At 38.0% G+C, this 24,479-nt stretch overlaps 1 protein-coding gene and 1 long non-coding RNA gene across 4 annotated transcripts; one reads left to right on the top strand and one right to left on the bottom strand.

Moving 5' to 3' along the window:
* The first annotated feature begins 275 nt into the window (after positions 1–275).
* On the top strand, positions 276–11,951 carry LOC120568522. Its single transcript, XM_039816095.1, has 7 exons — positions 276–494; positions 589–1,099; positions 7,560–7,717; positions 8,134–8,217; positions 10,595–10,903; positions 11,331–11,405; positions 11,803–11,951. Exons 1-7 carry the CDS (start codon positions 452–454, stop codon positions 11,949–11,951), a joined length of 1,329 nt encoding a protein of 442 aa, XP_039672029.1. The 5' UTR covers positions 276–451.
* On the bottom strand, positions 4,574–7,658 carry LOC120568340. Of its 3 annotated transcripts, XR_005640705.1 has the most exons (4): positions 6,436–6,675; positions 5,570–5,741; positions 5,347–5,441; positions 4,596–4,627 (listed from the first exon to the last, which is right to left on the bottom strand). It is a non-coding gene; the product is annotated as an uncharacterized LOC120568340 (long non-coding RNA). The 3 variants fall into 3 exon arrangements; XR_005640707.1 differs by lacking the exons at positions 5,347–5,441; positions 5,570–5,741 and adding an exon at positions 7,549–7,658 and having other exon boundaries at positions 4,574–4,627; positions 6,436–6,510; XR_005640706.1 differs by lacking the exon at positions 5,570–5,741.
* Positions 11,952–24,479: the final 12,528 nt, after the last annotated feature.

The raw sequence follows: 24,479 nt of genomic DNA, 5'->3' as shown, positions 1-24,479 counted from the left end.
CTTTAACCTTTTTGTGTGCATTTTTTTTGTCTTTGTCCAATCCTTCTTATTATTGTTATTATTATACATAACACATTTTGACATGTTACAACTGTGAATAATAAATTGCTGAATTCCATTTAGCTGCTTCAGTTTGAGGGTCCTGTATTGTTCCTGTTGGCTGTCTCACCATCATGGTTTACGGGAACACTTGAACAGAACAGAGCCATCGTTCATCTTACACTTGTGCTTTTCCTTCTATGGCAAATGAAGTCAAAATATCTGCAGTGAAAAAAGGCCTGTTGTCAGACAGCAGCCTTATCTGTCTGCTGCAGGGGCTGATGGGAGATGTGAGGAGCTGTTAGAAACCACGTGGCCCTCGTCTGATCTCACAGTTCGTCCTTGTTTGGCCTCAGCTGCATCAGAGCGCCACTTCTCCCCAGGTTCACCAGAGGAAACACCACTGAACTAAATGCTTTTCCTCCCAGCTGCTGCTCTGTGCTGTCTGTGTTCAGGTGAGTGTTTCCAGCCAATCAGGAGCCAACAAACTCCACCTTTAACAAACACTGGCTCACACTCATCTTCATCTACCTGTCTGTTCCTCTACAGCGCTGGCTGCCATGGCAACACAGCTGATTCAGGATGATTTAACATTGACCAGGAGAGTTGGTGGATACGTCTCCTTCAACTGTCGAGGCACTGAGCAGTGTGACCTACCTTATGTATTCTGGTACCAGAAGAAAGACACAGAAACATTCACAAGGATTCTGTATATTAGGAGGGATAATGGTGTCATAGAGAAGGAGAGATACAATCATCCTCAGAAAGATGATTTCTCAGCTGTGAATGAAGAGGACGGCTGTGAGTTGCAGATCCAGAAGGTTAAACTCGATCATTCAGCCACCTACTACTGCTCCTGTTATAAAGATGATCCCCACAGTGAGAAATGCTCCCTGCAGCCTGAACAAAAACCTCCAGATGAACAGATGTCAAACAGTGTTTGTGACAGGAAGAGATCAGTAAACCACAGCCCAGGTTCACATATTTCACCTCCATCTCAGCCAGAGTCACTAACAGTGTTGGGCAGTAACACATTACTAAGTAATCTATTACTGTTATATTATTAGGATACTTTCCCCAGTAAGGAGTAGTGTAAGGGATTACAATTTCCAAAACAGTAATTATATTAGTTATTAATCCAGTTAGAAAGTAATATAGTAATATAACAAGTACAATAACTAATTAGTTTTGATATGTAATATGTAAGGTAATATTTTTTTTAAGCAGTAATAACTAACAAGTAACTGATTCCACTTCCTGAGTAAGTTGTCTAACACTGGTCACAAACACACTGAACTGAGCTGAAGTTTCTTTTCTTAACAACACAGAGAAACAATAATAAAAGATCTGAAACTGAAAACTATTCAAATAATTACATTAATAATACAATGTAACATACAAAACATACAAATGTATGTACATGTGTTATGACCCTGAGGTCATATTTTGTAATTTGTTTGGCCCTGCACTATCAGTTGTTCTCCTGAGGGTAGACAGGTAACGAAGAACAGGTGTGACCACCGGATTGGTCCAGCAGAGCTGATAGCTGTCTCCTGATTGGTCGCCGGGAGGACAGCAGCCATCTTAAGCCTCATCAGACAGGACCTGTGCCCCTCTCTTCGCTCTGCCATTCCCAACATGTGCCTGTGTAACCTGAGTCTTGTGGTCCAAGTGGTTGTGAGTTGTGTTAACAGCCTTCAGTTTTGAGTTCTTTGATTTGTTATCCTTCAGCCACTTTGTGTTAGTTGTGAAGACATTTTTCAATGTCTTATGTTGCTAGTAGCAGTCTGGTAGGAGTGAGAAGTCCTTTTTTTATTCTTCTCCTGTTTTGTGATCAGAAGCTTAGGTTAGAGCTTTTTCTTTTCTTTACTTGTTTTGGGTTTAGTTTGCCTTTAGAATTGTTTTGTTTGTTGTGTTGGGGCCTCATCTCCAAAATAAATAGAAACTGCTACTTTGAATTCTTTGTCCTGTTTGGGGGGTGGGGGCACCTGTTATGTTGCATCCGTTTAACCCCTAGACATCAGGTCGTAACACATGTGATTTAAAAAAAATAAAAAATAAAAAAGGCAGTTCCTGATTACAATCATTGAGAGAAAATTAGCAAAATGATGAAACCAAAAACCAGCTTCAACATTTAAAGATTAAAATCCTCTGATTTGACCTGCTGCAGGAATAAAGTCTGTAATAAATCCTAATATTTATACACATTTTAAGATCTCTTATAAACCGTTAATCAACAGAGAAATGTCTGACATGTGATAGAATATGGATTGAAGATATTTTAAGGTTTTTAAAACAATAATTATATTAATGTCAAACCCTATATATATATATATATATATATATATATATATATATATATATATATATATATATATATATCTATCCATCCAAACACTGAAATCACTTTGAATTAATGATTAAATTGCAACAAACCTTTTCATCCAATAACATTAATTTCAGCTTTAATATTTCTGACCTTAAGTTCAGCTATTATATAAAAAGTAGGAGGATCACAACTCTTTCTACTTCAGATAACAACAAGACTACATTACAACACACAGACATTATAAATGTATAGTAATGGATGTTAGGCGCTCCCCTCCCTGCTCTCTTTTTCCTCTGTTCATCTCAGGTGTTCCTGATTTCTGATTGAGGGGGGCCCCTCCCCTGGATATAAGAGAGGCTGGGAGACAGAAATCTGTCTCTGAGACTGAAGCAGCTGATCACCGTTGGTTTCTCTTCTCTTCTTTTGGGTTTCTTTGCTTTGAGAATGAAGGTCTCATTCATTCAGTCTGTATCAGGCGCATTTTAATGCAGTTTGTTATCTGCATGAATAAGAAAACGTATTGGTTTATGTTAGGCAGACTATAAAATGTTTTTTTTCTCAAACATGTCATGTCCTTTTGTCGACGATCGCGTTGATGAAAAAGCTGTATTAATTAAGAGAGTTTACCTCGGGAGATGATATTGAGTCCCGACTAGATGTTTCTTCATTTCCACATAACCGATTTGAGAGGTATTTTTTATCAGTCTATTAGATATGTAGATACCTTATCCTTCCACTAGTTCAACATCGTGGACAGGCTTTAACATCCCAGCAGATTCTTTGTGTCGCATTACGTTTTCTTTCTAACAGCAGCGGATCATACTGTAATAGTAAAGCCACTGTATGTAGAGCTGTCAGAAAAGTGTGATCGCTCTGAAACGTTTTTTAAACGTGTTCCCTGGACACAAACCAGTGAGAGCCATTAAAAAGAAATACATGATTATACTTATAATTCTGTTAATGATAATGGTGCTGCAGCCTCAGAATGGGAATAGTATAGTTTACTTTTTCGCCCGCAGGATTGCACCTGAATAAAATTATAGGTGTAGCCTAAAATTCCAGTTTTCACCAGTAGCCTAATATTATAAGTTAACTGATTAAATATGAAATTAATACACTGTTAATGCGTACGCAGTGACTCGAGCAGCAATTTTCTCCCACACCAATTCTCTCTCTTTGCAGCAGCAGCCGCTGTCTTGCTGTTTTAACGAAATGCATGTTCAAACCATAGACTCTTAATATTAATAATATATTGTCTATGGTTCAAACTTGCTGTATGTTCCCATGAGTATTTCAACCGACCTGTTTGTTTGTGGTTGTTACCATGGTGAATCGTAGAATCACGGCTCCATTCATGCTGCCTTATGTGCACGCGCCTAACCCTGAGTCAACCTACTCCGAGTTGATTGAACCAACTCAAATCAGCTGTTCTGGAACCGAAAACTCAGAGTTTCCATCTCAGGGTAAATCAACTCAGAGATCAGGGTTACACTCAGAGTTTGTTAAACCTCCTTCCTGGAACGGACCTCTGGTAGTCTAGTTTTCATGGCTTTGTTTCTGTTAGTTAGTTACTACTTTTTAGTTTGGGGGTGGGGGTTCTGGGTCTGACAGCCCTTGGTGGGTTGGCTCAGGCTTCTTCCCTTCTTTTGTTCTATTTGGCCAGACCTCCAGACTCCCTTAGTATTGGTTTAATCAATAATAGTTAATTTGTGAATACATCTTAATTTACTTTAACTAATCCTCAGGTGGGGTGCGGTCGTAGATCTCTAGAGTGTGGTTTTGATTTGGTGAATACCTTGGTTGTGGCCTTCCTGAAGGGTGTGTTGTCAGTAACTACACTGCAACACACAAACATTATAAATTTATAGTAATGGACTAAATATAAAAATGTGAGCTGATGATGTTACTGGATAAAAACTTATCAAAGTCAGTAGGATTCATCCTCTGAGGAACATGAACGTCTGAACCAACGATCCACAACAGCTAGTGTAACGGATTGGAAGTCTGTTAATTTTAAATAAATTAAGATTTAGACTCCCAGCCATTTTAATATTTTAAAAGTTAAGTTTAAACTGACATTAAAATCACAATCTCCTCAAAAACCAGGGGAGACAATAGAACCATGGATTGTCCAATATTCTGTCCCAGGGTGAAACAACAACCAAGTCCAGTCCAGCCTGGAGTCAGCTCCGTTTCTCCGCGCGGGGCACAGAATATCTGCTTCAGCGGGGCTTTGAATAGCCGAGTCCAGGGACGTCACTAGGATTGAAAGACAGGGGTTGCCCCAGGGTATTTGTAACTTGCATTTGCTCATTGTCAATCTTTTGTTACTGTATTAGAGCTACACTTAAACAGATGTTAACAGTGAAAAGTGACAGACATATCCTTTTCTTCAATTTCTACTCTGTTCCTTCTGTCTTATCCTTTAAGATAAAAAAACTGATGCTAATTTCATGACTTCGAAATGCAAATTGGTCACATGAGACAAAATCCAAAATGTCCAAAAACTGACAAACAGAGGCCAGACAGCTAATAAGCTGGTAAGTTAAACAAATATGACAAATAGAAAAGAAAAAAATAGGCATAATAGGCATCACTGCATACTTTATCATGTAAGCTATTGATACGGATCCTATTTAAAGTGGCTACTGTCTAAATACAATAACCTGATGGCGGAAGGAACAAAAGATTTGGAGTAATGATTACTGTATATACTGTATGTAGGATTGCTTTCATTTTATTTTCACATGTGTATCTGTGGGCATGTCCTCATCTTAAGCCTAGCCTTAGGCAACATCTACATATGTATTTAATTTATCAAAGCCAATGAATGAAGAAAGTTAAATTGGTTAGAATATGGCTAGCATATATAATAAATATAATGAAATAATTTAATTTAGGCTATGCATAGTGCCTAGGCCTGCCAACAAATGCTTATTCTTACAAAACAATCCTTAGACCTATAGACCACTACTGACCTCAATCAGGATCAACTGCTCTGCCAATCTCCTGCTTCTCTCTCTCTGCTGAAATATCTTCCAATATCCATCTCATCTGCTCCATGAATTGAAGGCTATATTATTGGCAATGAATAAAGAGTTGTGATTAGCTTGCTAAGTTAACCATTTCTTGTATTTCCCTCGTTCACTCTAGCTAGACTTTAGTTTTCCATAGCAAATCAAAATATCCCCTTTCCTTTACCTCAAGAAAACGTAGCTAAAAAGGTAAGCATAGCGAGTTCAGACCAAAGAGTAGCGAGGAGATGAATCCCCCAGTTACTCCCAACGCTCCGCTCTGCAACGCTCTGAAAGCTGCTAGTTCACACCAATGCAACGAGACGGTGCGGTGCAGGGGCGCCGCCAGGAATTTTGGGCTCCATGACAAAAAAAAAAATAAATAAAAAAAATCAAATTGGGCTCCCTCTGCACAGCTGTTGTCACCACATCTCTAGGACCTAACTGTCCCATCAAAAGCTTTACATAACTCTCATTAAAGGCTTGAAACTGTCTTGCTTCTTGTAGTTCAATACTAGTACTAGCACAATATTTACTGCTGGTGATTTGTACATGCATGCAAGTCTAGTATGTAGTTCACTATTTGATGCAAGATTAAAAGCAACCATAATGTGCTGAAGGCCATCTTTTACAGTCTCAATGTATCGTTATTGTAAAATTACAAAATGGAAAATTCTCTAAATTATTATTTTATTAATAATTAATGAAAGATTTAAAAAAAAAAAACGGACAAACTTAATTATATATTAACTTTTCAATCAAAATAAATTAAATCATCCTTCTCAAAACAATGAAAACAGCAGATTTTTTAACTTAGTTGCACATATATGCCAACAAGAAAATAAAGTAGACATGTAAAATGAAATTTCCACACCAGGGTTATTATAGTGCTACAAAACAGATTAATTAATTGTTATTATTGTTTGATTTTCTGTCATTAATAAATATTTAATTTTCTTTTTGTAATTGTAAATAGAGCAGGAAAGACAGAAATCCCCACAGACTCCCTGCAATGATGCTAACAGGCATGTCATTGAACCCAATGTTGCTGACCTTCTTCACTGGGACAGGGAGGGGCTCAGTTAGGGGGAGACTGGGCTGCTGCTGACTCATCTGTTGTTAAGGCTGCTAAAAGGGGCAGGGACAATGATTTAATATGAACATCTTGCTAAACGTTTCCCTGCACTGATTAAATGGTGATTAAATGTAGGCTAGCACTAGCCTGTAGCTAGCTAGCTTATTCCACTATGGACATTAAGCCAACAGGTTAATACCACTCACAGACTACAGGCTACCCACCTCTCTTGGTGAAAAACTGGGTTACAGTTTGACACCCTTTCCTTTGTCTTTCCTCTCTTTCCTTTTCTGAAAACCAGATTTTGATTTAACGTTACTTGGCAACATTGTGGTCACGGTTACAGTTGTGGCGCATCTACTGACTGCAGTAGACTGAGTGCGCTAAGGCAGGACCAAACCATTTCATGCAGATACAAGGGGTGGTCGGTCAATATGGATATTTACCTTTTGGTCAATGGGGATATTTAACTTTCACCGCCAAAAACAAGTAAAACAAAAAGATCAATAATTATATTATTTTAAATATATACACACACACTGAATGATGGTTTAATAATTTTATATTAGTTTTTACCCATTTGTTGGGGCCCCTGTCAGTCATGGGGCCTTGGAATTGTCCTAACTTTTCCCTGACTCCTGTACTTCTGTCTAACTTCGGACTTTTCGGCTATTTTTTTAGTAGCTGATATATATATATATAGTTTATGTTGCGTCTAAATATCAAGGAGGATAAATCGAATTTTGCTTTATTATTTAGGGGAGTTAAGAACATTTTGGGGTAACTGCGGCCCCCTAAAACGACGTCCATGGCCGATTCCAATCCAGAGATCCAGAACCAGGATTTCTGTGGTGCCGCTCTGCTTCTGTCAGTGGAGAAATGTAAAATCAATGGGTAGCCTGCTCGTAGCCCGGCAACTTTAAACCAGTCTCGGGTGACTAGAATGACAACTTTCCTTTCCTCTACTTCAAGTGGGCTCATCAACAGTACTGCCGTGTCTGCTGCTCTGCCGTCGGCCCCAGGATCTGGCACCTTCACAGGAATGAACAACTAGTAAAAACGACTCCTTTAGCTCAAATGCTAAAACATACCCACGCATCAGTGTGGGAGAAAAGGACCACTTCACTGCAGAGTCTGGGATTCAGCTCCACCAGGGTACAGGAGATCCAGTCAGCAGCAACACCGAGGGAGAAGAAGATCAGCAAGCCAGGCCGCTGCAGCACACGGCCGGTCCATCCGTCCAGAGCATTGTCCCCCTCAGTAAGAGGTCTAGCCTCCTTTTATAGGGAGTGGTCTGATCAGCTGGCCAATCAGATCGCTGATGTGAACGGGGTTCTACAGGTGGGTCAATTAGTGTTTGTTGTTGCAGTTCGTGAAAGAGGGAAAAGATAAATTGTCCACAGCAAAATATAATAAATTAAATCCACAGCAAACAATATCAGAGTTTTAAGGCAAAAATCGATCAATAACAATTATACAAAATAAACTAAGGTCATCAATCACACTGCTCCACTTGTTTTATATTATATGACACTAGTACAGCATACATACAGACATAAAAGAAGAGACAGTCATGTTAATATGAAGATTAGAGAAACACATCATGGAGCTGGAATATGATACTGGTTAATAATTTGGACTGGTTCACCTCAGCAGACACATTCAACAGCAGTAAGGGTTTTTGTATCACTCAGTTTCACTGTGGGAGACCAGTTGGTGGTACTACATCTTTGGCTCTGGAACTAAACTGATTGTATCAGGTAAGAATAAACATTTATTTCCTTCAGTTGTTTTATTGATCAAGTTTTAAATGTGTTTTAATGAGTTTCTGCTGCTTCAGGCTTCACATGTTAGTTTTTTCATCATTAGAAGAGAATTCTTGCAGCCATGCAGCTATTGTTACATAAAAAAGGTTCATAGTTCCTGAAAACATGTTTAAATCTCACTGCACAACTCCAGTTATTCTTTATTTCTGCAGGAGATTAATCTGATTTATAGAAAAAGTTTGATGAAATGTTAGAAACATACAGTATTTGATCCTCTCAGTTAATCAGCAATAACATAATATATGATGTTAAACATAATCTAATATATGTCAGTAAATGTATTTTGTAAAGAGTATAACTTTAATTATATTGTTTAGGATAATTAATAAATTAATTATTTTTAAAATTTTTTTTTTTTTTTTTTTTGGTTTTTTTTTTTTTTTTTAAAAAAAATTTTTATATAAAAAAAAAAAAAAATACTAAATATAATATAAATTTAAAATTATGCATAATTATTTATATATTTCTATATATGATACAAGATTATATATAACAGCACAAACCTATTTATATGTATCTCAGCATATTTTCAATATAAATAGTATTTGATGATCAACATAATCTGAACATTTTATTGTGTTTGTGTATAAAAGGTAAAAAAAAACATGAAATTACTGATATATTGATTTATTTCTTAAGCAATTAGAGTAAAATATAAGGTGGTAAATATATATGTTATATGCAGCCTATTGTAGTAATTAAAATGATAATTGTATTTTATGAAAAGATAAATATGTAATTTATTTTAATATTTAAGTTAACTGTACAACACTTTTCCTTTGTGTGAAGGAACATTTTATAATTATTATATGTTAATTTACAATCAGGACGATTAAGATAGTCTGTTTATTATGATGCAGTTTTTATTTAAATTTGATATATCATAAAAACAACCCGTTCTCACTCTGAACTGGTAAAATAAGGAGGTTTGGACAGTGTCTGTCAGCGTCTGAAGAGACGCGCTAAAACCACCTCAGCGTGTTTGTAGAGCTCCAGGGAGAGCAGCAGCTACATGGAGCGCTTGAATATGACTTAGCATTAAGAGAGAGCACCGGTAGAGAGTAGTATGAAAGCCCCAAAATCTGCATAGGGAGGTTGGTTGGGGGTGGATGGGTCAAACAACACAGGACCTTCACCCAGGAGACCGGGGATCGGGTCCGCGTGTCACGTTTCCTAAACCCAACCGTCCCGTTCTTGTCCGCGTGTCATGGAAACGTAAGCCCCCCCATCTTTTCCTAAAACTAACTGAGTCAAAAATGGGCCGCATAGTCCCGACCCAGCACTGTTTAGATAAAGAACGTTTAGATCTGACGCTAAAGGAGACTTTTATCGTCAATAACAACGCCAAAGGCTCCTGACCAAGAGTCTGTATTTTACGAGATGGGAGTGAGAATCTGTTGAATAAAAATCATTCACAGTTTAATGGGACAATTTTATTTTTTTTACGTAAAAATTATTTCTACTCGTTCGATGTCAATCTTTATTGGCTCCTATATGAATAGTTTTTCATTAGTGGTTACCAAATAAGGACAAAGCCTCAAATAAATTGTTATATTTGATCTTTATATAAAATGCATAAACACATCATGAACAGAGTCATAGATGAGTTAAAGTTCATTCTGAAAGTGGAGGCTGTTATTTAAAAAAAAATTCTAATTACAATTACTTAACTTACCAGAGAGAGAACAGTGATTTCTATCTCTATTTGACCGCATACATTTAAAATATGAATTATTTATTCTTTTTTGTATTTGTTATATTTAGTTGCCTGACGGGGCGTTTTACTTGCCCCGGGCCATGGGGCAACACTTATTGTTGAACATTTTATTGTAGTTTTTTATAAATATTAACATTGTTGTTAAAAATTATGACATTTTTTATGAATTGTGTAGTTTCAATATATTGAAATATGTTATATAGATTGTAATAATTCATAATTACTCAAGTATTAAATGTGAAAGTAAATGTTATTTATTATAGTATAGAAAGAAATTGTCCATTTTATGAAGGAAAATGTCACTATATCAAATCACTATATTATGTTAGTAATAATAATAATAGGGAATAGACTTTTTTACATTAATCCATAACTGTCTTTAGTCCCCATATAACCCGTGCTGACATGAGATGATGTGTGTGTTCCATATGAAGGTGAATCCAGTAGATGTAGTGAACTTTGTGCTGTATTGATGAGTAGTTTAGTGATCAGAGTCCATGTAGTTTCCAGGATCAGACTGAATGCAGTGCTGGAAGCTGCTGGTGACTGTGTGAATGTGTGTCTGTGCTGCTTGTTGCTGCTGTCAAACTTCAGATGAGCCGGTAGTGAAGCCCGTGGTGAGCGTGTACCCAGCAGCATCCAGAGCCCACCTGGAGGGGAAGAGCTCCCTGCTGTGTCTGGCCTCAGCTATGTTTCCTCCTCTGGTCCAGTTCTCCTGGAAAAGACGTAATGAGACTGGTCCTCTGGAGGAGCTGTCCTCTGATGATATAGAGCAGCTGGAGATCAGAGAGTCAGGACACACCGCCTCCATCTTGCTGATCCATCAGAAAGAGAACAGCACATATAAATACCGCTGTGACGTCCTACATGAGGGGGGGACAGTGGAGGCCCAAACAGAACAAGGTAATGAAGGCTTGGTGACTGTTTTCAGTACCGACTACGTTTAAATGCACTTAATTATAATAATTAGTTTTTATCTCTTATTCTGAAAAAGACAATATTCCACTAATACTCTGTTAACATGCAGCTGTGCAAAATATGATTTTTGTTCCAGCGGTGGTGGACTTGTTGGATTATGTGAACACAGCCTCCCTCTTTCATTCCTTCAACCAGCTTCTTGAAAAAGTCGGCATCTCTACAGCAGCCTTGCAAACTGTTGCTTTTTGTACAACAACCATAGCAACGCACAGAGCTGACAGTGATGAAGGCTTGGTGACTGTGTTCAGCAGTGATTCAGCTTCATGTGGAGATGCTGTCAAAGAGAGCAGAGGAGTAGATGACTGACATTTGTCACTGCAACTCCAAACATTTCACTGCTTTTCTGTTTCAGAGGTTCCAGCTCCAGCAGCCTCCTGTCCTCCAGAGAGAGATCCACCAGACCAGCTAGCTCTGGAGGAAGCTGACTGTAAGATCACCTGCTGACTCTCCTTTAATAACTATGTTTCCTTTTGCACTTCAGATTTTGTTTTCAATGCCAACACTTAAAGTCACTGTCCTGGCTCCATAACTGAAAAGCTTGGTGGGGCCCTGACGTGTTTGTTTTTAATAGGGGCCTTTGACATTTTATTTCAAATTGTAGCCGACCCCCGTTTCTATTTGAAGCTGGTTGTCCCATCTGGAAAAGTCCAAGTTATACTGATGAAAATCTGAAGATGTTCTGATGAAATGTATATAGTAGAACATACTGAAACTGTGTGTGTGTGTGTGTGTGTGTGTGTGTGTGTGTGTGTGTGTGTGTGTGTGTGTGTGTGTGTGTGTGTGTGTGTGTGTGTGTGTGTGTGTGTGTGTTGTCTGTGTCTCAGTGTCCTTCCAGTCCCAGTGCAGGGTGAAGTTGTTCTGTCTGCTGTACACCCAGCTGATAGTGAAGAGTCTGGTGTACTGCTGTGGACTCTCTCTGCTGATGATCCTCAGAAACAAGGGACCGTCCACCAGCTGCTCACATGCTGACTGACTGTTTTCTGCTCGACTTTTCTCGCCTTCAAATCTCATCAATTCATCTCATTTATCACTTTGATCACTATTCACATATATCAATTATGACTTCTTGTAGTTGTCATCTTAATAATATAAATACCAGCCCGTTCTCATTCTGAACTCGTAAAATAAGGACGTTTGGACAGTGGCTTGTCAGCGTCTGATGCGGCGAAAAAGGAGCACTTCAGCGTGTTTGTAACGCGCAGCGGAGAGCCGCAGTTAGATACGATTTAGCGAGTAGTATGTAAGGGAGAATTACTGCAGGTCATGCTTGCTAGAGTTGCTTTTTAGAGTCGCTTTTTTCTTTCCTCCTGCGTGTCACAGAACCGTACAACCTTTTAATAGTCCCGACCAAGCGCGTTTACTAGAAACGCTAAAGGAGAATTTTAGCGTCAATAAGAACGAGAAAGGCTCCTGACAAAATGTCCTTATTTTATTTATTTTACGAGTTTGGTGTGAGAATCTGTTGTAAATACATATATATCTTAGCAGTTACTAAGTTTAAAAGTTTAAATTCTGTGGTGTTTTTAGATACTTTAGTTTATTTCTACTTTTAATTGTGACTTCTATAATGATAAATCATATGAATAATCAGCTGTCTGGTAGATATTTCGTAGTTCATAGTATTTTTTCTGTCCTTGTGTTTCTCTTTAATACATTATGTAGAGTGTGGCAGCGTTGTCAAATTGTTTTCATGAATAAAAGTTTTTTTTTCATCCTTGTTTTTTGGATTTCATTCAAATAATTAGAATCAGAATCATTGTCATTGGACAGCTAACCAAAGATAACAAATATATGTAACCAGTTGTTGTATACAGATCAGTAGGCGTGGGTGTTCCACGCTGGAGTCTTCTCCAGGACAAATCTTTTATGGTGAGTTGCTCGGTAATACCTGGGGTCGTGGTGTATATGGGGCACAGGTATTTAAACATTCACTTTCATAAAACTTGTAATACAAAAACTAGTTTTCATAATGTAGGTAATCAACTGGGGAGGTTTCATGGTGATATCTGTTAGTTAAAATATTAACACTTATTTACCTGTAGAGTCTTAATTTCATAATCCATATCTTTAAAGGTTTTGTTCTCATACGTTGAGCCAGAAATCTCCACTTCAGTAGAACTTACATAAACCAAACTTTACACTTTGATTCCTATCTTTATTCTGACATTTTGTTACGCAGGGCTTTGTTCAGATATCTTTCAGAGTCTGTCTTCTACAAAATTGTATGTATGCAAATAAGCACACATTTAATAAGAAGATGCCTTATTTGCATTGCAGACATTAACCACTGATCAGATCAGAAAATACTCATGTGAGTTGTCGTGTTTGTATGAGGACTCTCATCAAATCCAAGTGTAAACTGTAAAGTTCACCTTTGATGGCTAAAATCTCCATAAATAAAGTCCATGGACGTGACCTCCAGGTGGGTCATCATTGTTGCTCTCTGGGCTCAGTTAAACTGTGTGTGGGTAGAGGGCTCAGTGGAAAAAAAGGCTTCCAGACCACAAGAGAAAAGACACACAGCTGCAGAGAGGAAGAGGAGTTCCTGAGTGTTTACAGCAGCAGCAGATATGAATCTGTTCTCAGTGGTTATTAGAAATCATAAAAAACTGTTGACAGCGAATCACCACTTCCTTTCCTGCAGCAGACGGGCTGTGTGGGTTTCTGCTCTGCAGCCTTTCTCACATTAACAACACAATGACAGTTACAACCATCCACTCTGGTTAAAGGATCATTCCAGGAACTGGAGTTTGATTTCAGCGCTCAGTATTCACTCTCTCAGCTTGGATCTGTGTCATTAATCTGAGAAAGAAACAGCTCGAATCAAAAAGAAAAACATATTTAATGAATAAAAAACAACCATGTCCATTAGCACAAATATAACATCAATTATATTTTAAAGAATTAAGCAAAAAATATATATTTTATAAAAATATTTTTTTCTTATTTTCCCCTTAAATCATGAGTAATTTTTAACTAAAACTCTGATTCATAAAACAGTGGAAATTATGAATAAGAATGTGTAGTAATACATCATTATTATACATACACATAAAGGTTTAAGAAGTCGACCGCAGTATTTTCCAAAAATAAGCGGTACATCTGTTATCATTGATCAGAGCGACAGAACACAAACCACAGAGACAAACAAGTCATCTTGTTGTTTCACCCCCTCAAAAAAACATCTGCATCTCTGAAAGCAGAACTAGAGCGTCCATGTTACCATGGTAACATGAAGCAACCTATCGGTGCACCGCGGTAACTCCAGCTTTTGGTAACACAATCATAATTTACATAACCAACCATACAGGTTCATGTTATCTTAAAGGAGTTTGCACACCGCTCCAACAAATACCAACAAACTCCAACATTCTAAAGTTGTCAGTTGTTGGCAGTTGTTGGCAGTTGTTGTCAGTTGTTGTCAGTTGTTGTCAGTTGTCAGTTGGTCGTCTTTAGAATGTTCATAAACCAACTGCCAGTCCACACTGCCCAGACAGGAACAGACAAGACTGACTTTGGTCACCTAGTCCTACCTTTTCTTATTTGAGTTTTAGTGTAATATAACATGGATGAAATGGAGATCTTGTTGAATGTGGCCAAAGTAGTTCTGGTCTACCTGGCCTGTAAAGCTGCTAGCCGTGTACAGGAGAGACGGCAATCAAGACGAGCCAGGAGGAGACTGTGGTGGAAACCTTGGATATTGCGACATGTAAAACAGGGAGTCTATCCTAACTTGTGTCAAGAACTTCCCTCAGAAGGGCGGATCTAGGCAAAGCGGCAGCTGCTCCCCACCAGGGTCTTTGCCCCCAGCTGCCCTAACTTTGGCATTCAAACTTTGCTTGTAAAACAACCGCCACTATGTGCAATTGGTAATTTTAAAAATGATTGAAACAAACAATTAATTTATATTAATTCATAATAAATAATAATTGTAGATGTAAATCTTTAGCCCCTGCCCCTCAAATACTTAGCTACGTCCCCTGCATCAAACGCGGTAAAGAGCCGCTCGCATTATCTAGGGTTTCAAGATTACAGCGAAATTCTGCCGCGTGGGGCCCTGCATCCCGCGACTGGAGCTTAATTGAGCTGCCTCGCCAGCCTCTTTCAAAGTGAAGCCTGGTTTCAGGTGAAGTTAAAACACACGCTTCATCTGAAGTTAAATTTGTAATAATTATAATTCCTCATAAAGCAGCTTTAGTCAGCATCAACAATAACAGCTATCTGTTAGCCAAAAGTCAAATCGCCTCCCCTCATGGGCTGTAAGCTACTCTGCCGGGTTTTGATATTTGATTTCAGTAAAGACAAGAAGAGCATAATACAGGAATATTGCCAAACTGGCATGTTTGAATTCATAACGCATAGAGGGTCGCTGCTTCGCATAAGCATTGCCATACCACACTACAGTATTTCCCGTGAAGCTACGTATTAAGTAAAAATACTCTGCGCCGGAAAGCAGTTTTCCTTATCTATAATTTCAACTCAACACTACTCACTGCTTTTCTGTTTCAGAGGTTTCTACTCTTCCACCATCACCACCATCTCTTCCACCAGCAACTTCTGTCCCGCCTCGTACCTCAGTACCGTGGAGGCCCAAACAGTGGAGGCCCAAACAGAACAAGGTAATGAAGATTTGGTGACTGTGTTCAGCAGTGATTTAGCTTCATGTAGAGACTCTGTCAAAGAGAGCAGAGGAATGACATTTCTGACTGCAACTCCAAACGTTTCACTTCTTTTCTGTTTCAGAGGTTTCTACTCTTCCACCATTACCACCATCACTTCCACCAGCAGCTTCTGTCCCGTCCGTACCAAGTGAAGTTGTTCTGTCTGCTGTACACCCAGCTGATAGTAAAGAGTCTGGGTGTACTGCTGTGGACTCTCTCTGCTGATGATCCTCAGAAACAAGGGACCGTCCACCAACTGAACACATGCTGACTGTTTTCTGCTCGGACTTTTCTCTCCAACAAATCTCATAAATTCATCTAATTTATTACTTTGATCAGTAATAACATCAATTATGACGGTTGTAGTTGTCATCCTAAACATACTTATATATATATATATTTCTGAAGTTACTAAGTGTGAATTCTGTGTACTGTTATTTTAATACTATTTGATACTGATTATTTCTATTAAATTGATTATTTTCTTTAAATTGTGACTTGTATATTGATAGAAAATGTATGTGAATTATCAGCTGTCTGGTACATATTTTATAGTGTATAGTATTTTCTTTTGTTCTTGTTTCTTTTAATACATTATGCAAATCTTTGTCAAATTCTTTCATTGTTACGTTCTCAATAAACTGAAAAATCTAAAGTTTCTATCTTTTATAAGAACACTCATTTTTATGAATTTGATTTAAATGATCAGAAACAGAAACAACGTCATTGGCCGTGTATGCTGACACCTGCAAGTGATTTGGAAGATATGAATATAAGCAAACAGCTAAACAAAGATGAAACATATATACACACAGCTGTTATATATAAGTCAATAGTCAATATTATCCTTTCCCACATTCCCAAATATGTGGTATTGTGTTGTTGAAGTATTTTCTGCTTCATTAGATATCGATAGAGAGAAACAGGAAAGGCAGGGTAGAGAGGGGATGACATGCAGTAAAAGGAATGGAACCCAGGACTCTTGATACATGGTTCCGCGCATTTTACAAGGAAGCAACCGGACCCCCCATTAGTTGTATCATGTTAACATGATAACATGAACGCTCTAGTTGGGCTTGAAGATGAGATGTAGATGTTTTTTGAGGGGGTGAAACAACAAGATGACTTCTTTGTCTTTGTGGTTTTTGTTTTGTCGCTCTGATCAATGATAACGGATGTACCGCTGTTGTATTGTTGTAAATTACTGCGGTCGAAGTTAAATAACGTAGAATCATAAAGTATTATAATAAACAATAATGATACATTACTACACATTCTTATACATAATTTCAGCTGTTTTGTGAATGTGCCTTTAGTAGTAAATTAATAATGATTCATGATTTAAGTCGAAAACATGACAAAACACTGGCAAATACATACGTCCTTTTCATTTTTGCTGAAAAAGAAGCATCAATTTGCTTTAATCTTAAAAATAAGCAGAAATATATTTTTTAAACATTGGATTTTTATCCAATTAGTTTTTATTATTAGTTTATCTAGGCCTTTGTTTTTTTATTCTCTAAATATTTTTGAATATAAGTTATTATATATGAGACATGTTTCTGAATACTGAGCGCTGAAATCAAACTCCAGTTCCTGGAATGATTCTTTAACCAGAGTGGATGGTTGTAACTGTCATTGTGTTGTTAATGTGAGAAAGGCTGCAGAGCAGAAACCCACACAGCCCGTCTGCTGCAGGAAAGGAAGTGGTGATTCGCTGTCAACAGTTTTTTATGATTTCTAATAACCACTGAGAACAGACTCATATCTGCTGCTGCTGTAAACACTCAGGAACTCCTCTTCCTCTCTGCAGCTGTGTGTCTTTTCTCTTGTGGTCTGGAAGCCTTTATTTCCACTGAGCCCTCTACCCACACACAGTTTAACTGAGCCCAGAGAGCAACAATGATGACCTACCTGGAGGTCACGTCCATGGACTTTATTTATGGGGATTTTAGCCATCAAAGGTGAACTTTACAGTTTACACTTGGATTTTATGAAAGTCCTCATACAAACACGAAACACAACTCCAAAACAACACAATGAGTGTTTTCAGATCTGATGTCTCAGTGGTTAATGTCTGCACTGCAAATTAGGAATATTCTTATTAAATATATGTTTATTTGCATATTGTACATACAATGTTGTACAAGTCAGACTCTGAATGATAGCTGAACAAAGCCCTGTGTAAAATTAAAACTTCAGGATATAGATAGGAATGAAAGTGTAAAGTTTGGTTTATGTAAGTGCTACAAAAGTGGAGATTTCTGGCTCAAACTATTAGAAAAAAACCTTTAAAGATGAGGATTAAAAAATATTGACATGTTGATTACAGAGTTAATATTAATTTTTTAAGATTATTTTTTAGCCACTTTTAGGCCTTTACTTCCACAGGACAGATGAAGACATGAAAGAGGAGAGAGGGGGGAAATGACATGCAGCAAAGGGCCGCAGGTCAGAGCCGAACCCACGGCCGCTGCGCCGAGGAGTAAACCCCTACATATATGTGCGCCTGCTCCACCAACCGAGCCAACCCGGCCACACAGGGTTAATATTTTAACTAATAGATATCACCATGAAACCTCCCCAGTTGATTACCTCCATTAAGACAATTAGTTTTTGTATTACGAGTTTTCTGAAATTTAGTGTTTAATAATGTTAATGTATGAGTAATAATTGTGAGGTCTGGACTGTTGGTTTGACAGAACAAACATTGTGAAGGAGTCACTTTGGGCTCCGGGTAATTTGTGATGAACTTTTCTCACTCTTTTTACAAATCAATCAATTAATTAATGAAGAAAATAATCAGCAGATGAATCCAGAATGAAAATAATCATCAGTTAAAAGTTCAGAATGAGCTCCAGCTCAACCAACTCCAACAGTAAAATCCTGCTTTTACATTAATGCTGAGTATTAATAATCTAATATATAATATTAAAACAGTCACAGGGGACATTTTAACTTACAAAACTACATTTTCTCTGATGATACTTACAGACTTACCTGAAGGAACATTTTCAATGCAGGACTTTTACTATAACAGAGTATTTGTACTGTGTGATATCAGTACTTTTACTGCAGTAAAGTATCTGAATGAAACTACTGTTGTTACTGAGTAGAACATTTCCTTCACACTGCTGCCCCCTAGTGTCTGCAACAACAAACTGATTCACACACACAGCCTTTACTGTAAGGGTGAATCCCAAGTCTCTTATTTGATATCTCCTCGGTCCTCGCTGGAACCAGAAGTTGTTCTGGCTCTCCTTCATGAAGGCCGTCTCAAAGCTCTTATTCCTGCCCAGAGGAGCGAGGATGGAGGAGGGATCATCGTGGAGCTATGAGCGAGGATACAGAGAGCAGCCTTCCTGGAAGCCGTGCAGCTGAAAGCCGCTGCTAACTCCGCCCAAACAGCTGACAAATTCATGTTACGCTTTAGAGGAAAGGACGTCTCATCTCTCTAAAACACATTTCCTTGTTTCCTCTCTCCTCACCTCTCTCCCATGCTTCCTCTGTGGGATGGAAGAAAGGAAAAGGAAGGCAAGCAGTGAAGGAAAAACGTGGAGACAATTTAACAACCTGAGACTAATTTGTATTGATATTTTTTACAGTTTTTTCTGCTTGGGTTGGAGATGTGATAACATTCTGAGTTTTTTATTTTCTGGAATGTGTTTAAAATCTGTGAAAAATCAGCTAAACTTCGGGCCTGCAGATTCAGCTGTGGCCCTGTCGACCCCATGTGACAAAGCAAAGATTACTTTTCTTATCAATTCATCTGCTGATTTGGTCTATAAACCATCAAGAAAAAAAAAAAGAGAAAGATGTCTTTATGACTTAAAATATTCTGTTTATTCATTTTACTGTAAAACAAACAAAGTTGAGACTTTTTTTGCATTTGTGCTTGAAAATAGTTGCAGATTAATTTTCTAGTTATTGACTAGTCAATTATTGGACCAAATATTGCTGCTGCTGCTGCGCTGTAAGTTTTTTTGTGTTTTTAATCTCTGTGCTTTCTTTGTATGTGTTTGCTCATTGTCGTTACGTGGTGTCTTTTTATTACATTACATGTCATTTAGCGCACGCCACAGCAACTTCCAATTAAGTGCTTTCAACCCTGAAGGTGCAAACTCCAGACAACAAGTAGTAAGTGTAAGTACATTAGCTTTAAATAAGCAAAACTACAAAGAGACATGTGAAAGTGCAGCTTCAAGAAATAGGGTTATATATATATATATTATATAATATATATATATATATATATATATATATATATATTTTTATATATATATATATATATATATTTTTATTTTTTTTTTTCCCCTCTTCTCTTCTTTCCTTCTTCATGCTTTTATCCGAAGTGTAGTCAGAAGAGATGTGTCTTTAGCTTTCGGCAGAAGATCGTAGGCTTTCGGGCCATCCTGAAGCCAATAGGGAGCTCATCCCACCATTTGGGGAGCCAGGACACAGCAAACAGTCGGGTTTTTGTTTGAGTGATTAGTTCTCCGTCGCTGTGAGGGGGCAGCAAGCAGGTTGGCTGGTGCAGAGTGAAGTGGGGGGTTGGGGTATATGGTTTGACCATGTCCTGGATGATGTAAGCTGGGGCTGATCCCTTCGGGGCCTCGGTATGTGAGTACTAGTGTTCTGAAGCGGTTCCAGATGCAACTGGTCCAGTGAAGAGAGCGGAGGAGCAGTGTAGTGTGAGAGAACTTGTAATGTGGGTCTTTTCCTGCGACTGTAGTGTTGTTCCTAGTGTTTCTGGATTTTCTTTTAGTCAGTTTTAGACCTGCTTGCTTCAGAACACTTTTTGTTGCAGCCGTTTTAATTTAATAAACCTTGGAAACCTTACGCTGCCTCCTTGTCTTGAGGCCGGCTTCACGCTGCCTGTGTGGCGTGAGCGTGGCGTTTCTGCTGCGTGTCAGCTGTGTGGCGTTTACTATGTCTGTTCACACCAGAAAGGTGTCTGACGCGCTGCTGCTCCTGCTGCTAGCCTTGTCTGGACACATTGTTTTCCATTCATTTACTGCACTCAAGCAGTAGTATACTTCATGTTAAACATAAATATATACTGATCTGATTACAGCAAAGACAACGTCGGCAGTATTGAAGGCAAAATAGGCTACAAAATATTTTGTTCTGTATGGACAGGTGCAATATTTGAAAATGGATACTTATTTATTATAATTTTTTATATTACATTTATATTTGCATTTATGTCAAAACCTCGAGACTTTCAAACATCAACATGTCATTTATTAATATGTATTAGTGTCAAAATGACATATAAACATCTTTTTGTATTCTATTTTGCCTGGAAACGCTTCCAACACGCAAATAGGTGTCCTACTTCTAGCATGCACGCGTTTTTGGTGCGGCTCGAGCCGCGCCTGAGACGTACGTGTCACGCAGGCAGTGTGCACGCTCTGGCCTGTTACCATGGGAACCCAAATAAAAACGGACACGCCACGCAGCTGACACGCTCACGCCACGCAGCCAGTGTGAAGCCAGCCTAACTCTCTGCATTTTGGGGTCCAAGCCTGCACAAATCCTGACACTAGGCCTCTTAAACACACTCCAAAATGGAGATACAAGACAAGAACATTTCTGTACTTACAGGTTCACTCTTTGAAATGTTACCCTAACAGTACAATATTGGTTTTAAGAGGCCAGAACTGTACATTTCGGCTAATTTAAGGGTACAACATGAAAGAGAGAACACATTTGTACCATTTCAACACCAAGGGTAAAAATATGAAAAATGCACTCAAGCATTTATTTCATATTCTTGATATCAGACATCAGTTTCCTCAAAGATTTCAGTCTTTATCAGCACTAGTTAGACATCTCGTCTCACTAGTTGAACAACACCTCTCACTATTTACTCTTTATCATCATCTAGTTAACTAGTGAGGCTCAAAATGTCCATTAGCTAACTAACTAACTAACTTTACTATTATACTTACAGACTTTCACTGAAGGAACATTTTCAATGCAGGACTTTTACTGTAACAGTGTATTGTTTACATTACTTTTACTGCAGTAAAGGATCAGAATACTTTCTGCAACACTGCATACAAGAAACAACAAAAAAGAGACAAGAAAAACACAAATAAAGAAACACAAGACGTGTAGTTTGAAGCAGTGAGTCTCTGCAGCCACCAGAGGGCAGCAGTGTCAAAGTAACAACAGGAGGAGCACAGAGGTGATCATCATTTTATTGGTTATTATAAGGATCCCCATTAGCTGTCGCCTAGACAACCTGCTGGTCTTCCTGGGGTCCAAAAAAGACCAGAACTACTTTGGCCACATTCAACAAGATCTCCATTTCATCCATGTTATATTACACTAAAACTCAAATAAGAAAAGGTAGGACTAGGTGACCAAAGTCAGTCTTGTCTGTTCCTGTCTGGGCAGTGTGGACTGGCAGTTGGTTTATGAACATTCTAAAGACGACCAACTGACAACTGCCAACAACTGCCAACAACTGCCAACAACTGCCAACAACTGACAACAACTGACAACAACTGACAACAACTGACAACAACTGACAACAACTGACAACTTTAGAATGTTGGAGTTTGTTGGTGTTTGTTGGAGCGGTGTGCAAACTCCTTTAAGATGAAATGAACCTGTATGGTTGGTTATGTAAACTATGATTGTGTTTTCAAAAGCTGGAGTTACCGCGGTGCACCGATAGGTTGTTTCATGTTACCATGGTAACATGGACGCTCTAGTTCTGCTTTTAGAGATGCAGATGTTTTTTTGAGGGGGTGAAACAACAAGATGACTTGTTTGTCTCTGTGGTTTGTGTTCTGTCGCTCTGATCAATGATAACAGATGTACCGCTTATTTTTGGAAAATACTGCGGTCGACTTCTTAAACGTTTATGTGTATGTATAATAATGATGTATTACTACACATTCTTATTCATAATTTCCACTGTTTTATGAATCAGAGTTTTAGTTAAAAATTATCATGATTTAAGGGGAAAATAAGAAAAAATATTTTTATAAAATATATATTTTTTGCTTAATTCTTTAAAATATAATTGATGTAATATTTGTGCTAATGGACATGGTTGTTTTTTATTCATTAAATATGTTTTTCTTTTTGATTCGAGCTGTTTCTTTCTCAGATTAATGACACAGATCCAAGCTGAGAGAGTGAATACTGAGCGCTGAAATCAAACTCCAGTTCCTGGAATGATCCTTTAACCAGAGTGGATGGTTGTAACTGTCATTGTGTTGTTAATGTGAGAAAGGCTGCAGAGCAGAAACCCACACAGCCCGTCTGCTGCAGGAAAGGAAGTGGTGATTCGCTGTCAACAGTTTTTTATGATTTCTAATAACCACTGAGAACAGATTCATATCTGCTGCTGCTGTAAACACTCAGGAACTCCTCTTCCTCTCTGCAGCTGTGTGTCTTTTCTCTTGTGGTCTGGAAGCCTTTTTTTCCACTGAGCCCTCTACCCACACACAGTTTAACTGAGCCCAGAGAGCAACAATGATGACCCACCTGGAGGTCACGTCCATGGACTTTATTTATGGGGATTTTAGCCATCAAAGGTGAACTTTACAGTTTACACTTGGATTTGATGAAAGTCCTCATACCAACACGACAACTCACATGAGTGTTTTCTGATCTGATGTCTCAGTGGTTAATGTCTGCAATGCAAATAAGGCATCTTCTTATTAAATATTTGATTATTTGCATACATACAATGTTGTAGAAGACAGACTCTGAATGATATCTGAACAAAAGCCTGCTTAACAAAATGTTGGAATAAAGATAGGAATCAAAGTGTAAAGTTTGGTTTGTGTAAGTTCTACTGAAGTGGAGATTTCTGGCTCACCGTATGAGATTAAAACCTTTAAAGATATGGATTATAAAATTAAGAAATTTTAAAGACTCCTCAGGTAAATAAGTGTTAATATTTTAACTAACACATATCACCATGAAACCTCCTCAGTTGATTACCTACATTAAGAAAACTAGTTTTTGTTTTACAAGTTTTATGAAAGTGAAAGTTTAAATACCTGTGCCCCATATACCCCACGACCCCAGGTATTACAGAGCAACTCACCATAAAAGATTTGTCCTGGAGAAGACTCCAGCGTGGAACACCCACACCTACTGATCTGTATACAACAACTGGTTACATATATTTGTTATCTTTGGTTAGCTGTCCAATGACAATGATTCTGATTCTAATTATTTGAATGAAATCCAAAAAACAAGGATGAAAAAAAACTTTTATTCATGAAAAAAATTTGACAACGCTGCCACACTCTACATAATGTATTAAAGAGAAACACAAGGACAGAAAAAATACTATGAACTATGAAATATCTACCAGACAGCTGATTATTTATATGATTTATCATTATAGAAGTCACAATTAAAAGTAGAAATAAACTAAAGTATCTAAAAACATCACAGAATTTAAACTTAACTTTTAAACTTAGTAACTGCTAAGATATATATGTATTTACAACAGATTCTCACACCAAACTCGTAAAATAAATAAAATAAGGACGTTTGGTCAGGAGCCTTTCTCGTTCTTATTGACGCTAAAATTCTCCTTTAGCGTTTCAAGTAAACGCGCTTGGTCGGGACTATTAAAAGGTTGTACGGTTCCGTGACACGCAGGAGGAAAGAAAAAAGCGACTCTAAAAAGCAACTCTAGCAAGCATGACCTGCAGTAATTCTCCCTTACATACTACTCGCTAAATCGTATCTAACTGCGGCTCTCCCTGCTGCGTTATACAAACACGCTGAAGTGCTCCTTTTCGCGGCATCAGACGCGATGCCACTCGTCCAAACGTCCTTATTTTACGAGGTTCGAATGA

This window comes from Perca fluviatilis, chromosome 11 (genome assembly GCF_010015445.1).
Source record: "Perca fluviatilis chromosome 11, GENO_Pfluv_1.0, whole genome shotgun sequence".
Lineage (NCBI taxonomy): Eukaryota > Metazoa > Chordata > Actinopteri > Perciformes > Percidae > Perca > Perca fluviatilis.
This window is presented reverse-complemented; position numbering and strand designations above follow the sequence as displayed.

Excerpts from the sequence above, each read along its gene's own strand:
- LOC120568522 (XM_039816095.1), top strand. The coding sequence starts at position 452 with ATGCTTTTCCTCCCAGCTGCTGCTCTGTGCTGTCTGTGTTCAG. Across the intron at positions 8,218-10,594 it reads AACTAAACTGATTGTATCAG|ATGAGCCGGTAGTGAAGCCC; the intron begins GTAAGAATAAAC and ends GTCAAACTTCAG. Across the intron at positions 10,904-11,330 it reads GGAGGCCCAAACAGAACAAG|AGGTTCCAGCTCCAGCAGCC; the intron begins GTAATGAAGGCT and ends TTTCTGTTTCAG.